The 1,424-nt window shown below is 43.3% G+C and overlaps 1 protein-coding gene across 1 annotated transcript in view; it reads right to left on the bottom strand.

Annotated features, from left to right (window-relative positions):
* LOC109305541 (stromelysin-1-like) overlaps positions 1-1,424 on the bottom strand; it is an 11,430-nt gene that overhangs the window by 5,593 nt on the left and 4,413 nt on the right. Inside the window, exons 5-6 of the mRNA XM_019528533.1 lie at positions 1,054-1,215; positions 719-875 (exon numbers count right to left, since the gene is read on the bottom strand). Coding sequence (XP_019384078.1) covers positions 719-875; positions 1,054-1,215 — 319 coding nt within the window. The remainder of the gene's footprint in view (positions 1-718; positions 876-1,053; positions 1,216-1,424) is intronic.

Below are 1,424 nucleotides of genomic sequence, written 5' to 3'. Positions count from 1 at the left end.
TACCAGGCATGGCTTATGAATGCTGTGATGGTGGGGCACATGGAGCATCCCAGAGGAGTGCGGGGGACTCCCCTGCATGCTCAGTGGCAAACCTGGAAGTGGATCAGCTGTGGGGAGACCCCAGGTGCCCCGCCAGGCCCAGGAGGTAGCAGTCACTGACCCAGGAGAGGCATGCCCCGCCCCCCCCCCACACTCCGTGGTGGTCCACTTCCAGGTCTGCTGCTGAGCACTCTGGGCACCCGCCCCCGCCAATCACACACTTCTGTGGGATTCTCCATCCACCCCACCATGTCAGCATTCATGAGCTGCCTGGTACCTTGAGGTATGTAGGAAAAACATTTAAAGCTGTGTCTATGTCCAAATTCGTCGAATCTCTCCAAATCAATTTGGAGGGTTCTGATTCGATCCAGAGAGGTTAAAGGGTCTCCTGATTTGATTCGGATTCGGAGATTCGGCTACCAAATCGAGCCAAATCTCTGTCAGACTGAATCAGCAACCAAAACTTCACATAGCCCTAGCACTTTAACTGAAGCTTATTGAACAAGCTATGTAGTTTGGAAGCAAGGTTGTGAACACACACCTGGAACTTCTTTTAACATAATACAAGGTACTAGTTTGACTATTTTGGGCAAAATTCGTGATCTGTCTTTTTCCATACTGCTATTGATAGAATAATTTAGTAAAGAAAAGTGGAGTTGATTTGAGAGAACTTGCTTACTTGTCTTTAAAGAAAATTATTTCTCCACGGAAAGTGGTGACAGCATCCAAAGTCAACTCAGGGTTACATGCGCTTGGCACTGCAGGTTCTTTGGGACCGGTGGGTTCTCCAGGCCAATTAAATTCTGTGTCATTTTCAATGGGATTAGATGACTTTCCTACAGGAAACAATTTAGAGAACCATATAAAACTAGTAACTGATATGATGGATTTCAAATGACTTCAGTGGATTCTTATTCAAGCAATATCTAATACATCTATTAAACACATATTCCAATGAAAGCTTTTCAAATTATTGGAAGCCATAAACATTAAATAGTTAATATTTTTTATTACCATAGAGGTACTGAATGCCATTAATATCATCCTGATGGAGAGGGAATGCTGCCAGGTCAGACTTTCTGTAAACTGGGTACATCAGTGCATCAGGATGTGTAGAATGAAACAGTCCCAGTGAATGGCCAAACTCGTGAACAGCAACATGAAACAAGTTGATGCCTAACAAAATGCATAAAACAAGTTACATCTTTCTCTATTCCTACTTACAATAATAAAAGTATTGTACATACAGTGCAAGTAATAGAGGCTTTCAGTGACTGCAGAATACGTCCACAATCAAAGAAGCAGACAACAAAGCCAGATGCAGGGTGGGAGTCAGTTTACAATACAATAACAGTTAATTGTATTACAAAATGCAACCCCCCCCC

Source organism: Crocodylus porosus, unplaced genomic scaffold (assembly GCF_001723895.1).
Source record: "Crocodylus porosus isolate Cpor-Errol unplaced genomic scaffold, CroPor_comp1, whole genome shotgun sequence".
NCBI classification, from domain to species: domain Eukaryota; kingdom Metazoa; phylum Chordata; order Crocodylia; family Crocodylidae; genus Crocodylus; species Crocodylus porosus.
The sequence above is the reverse complement of the archived record's forward strand: the minus strand, read 5'-3'. Positions and strand labels throughout refer to the sequence as shown.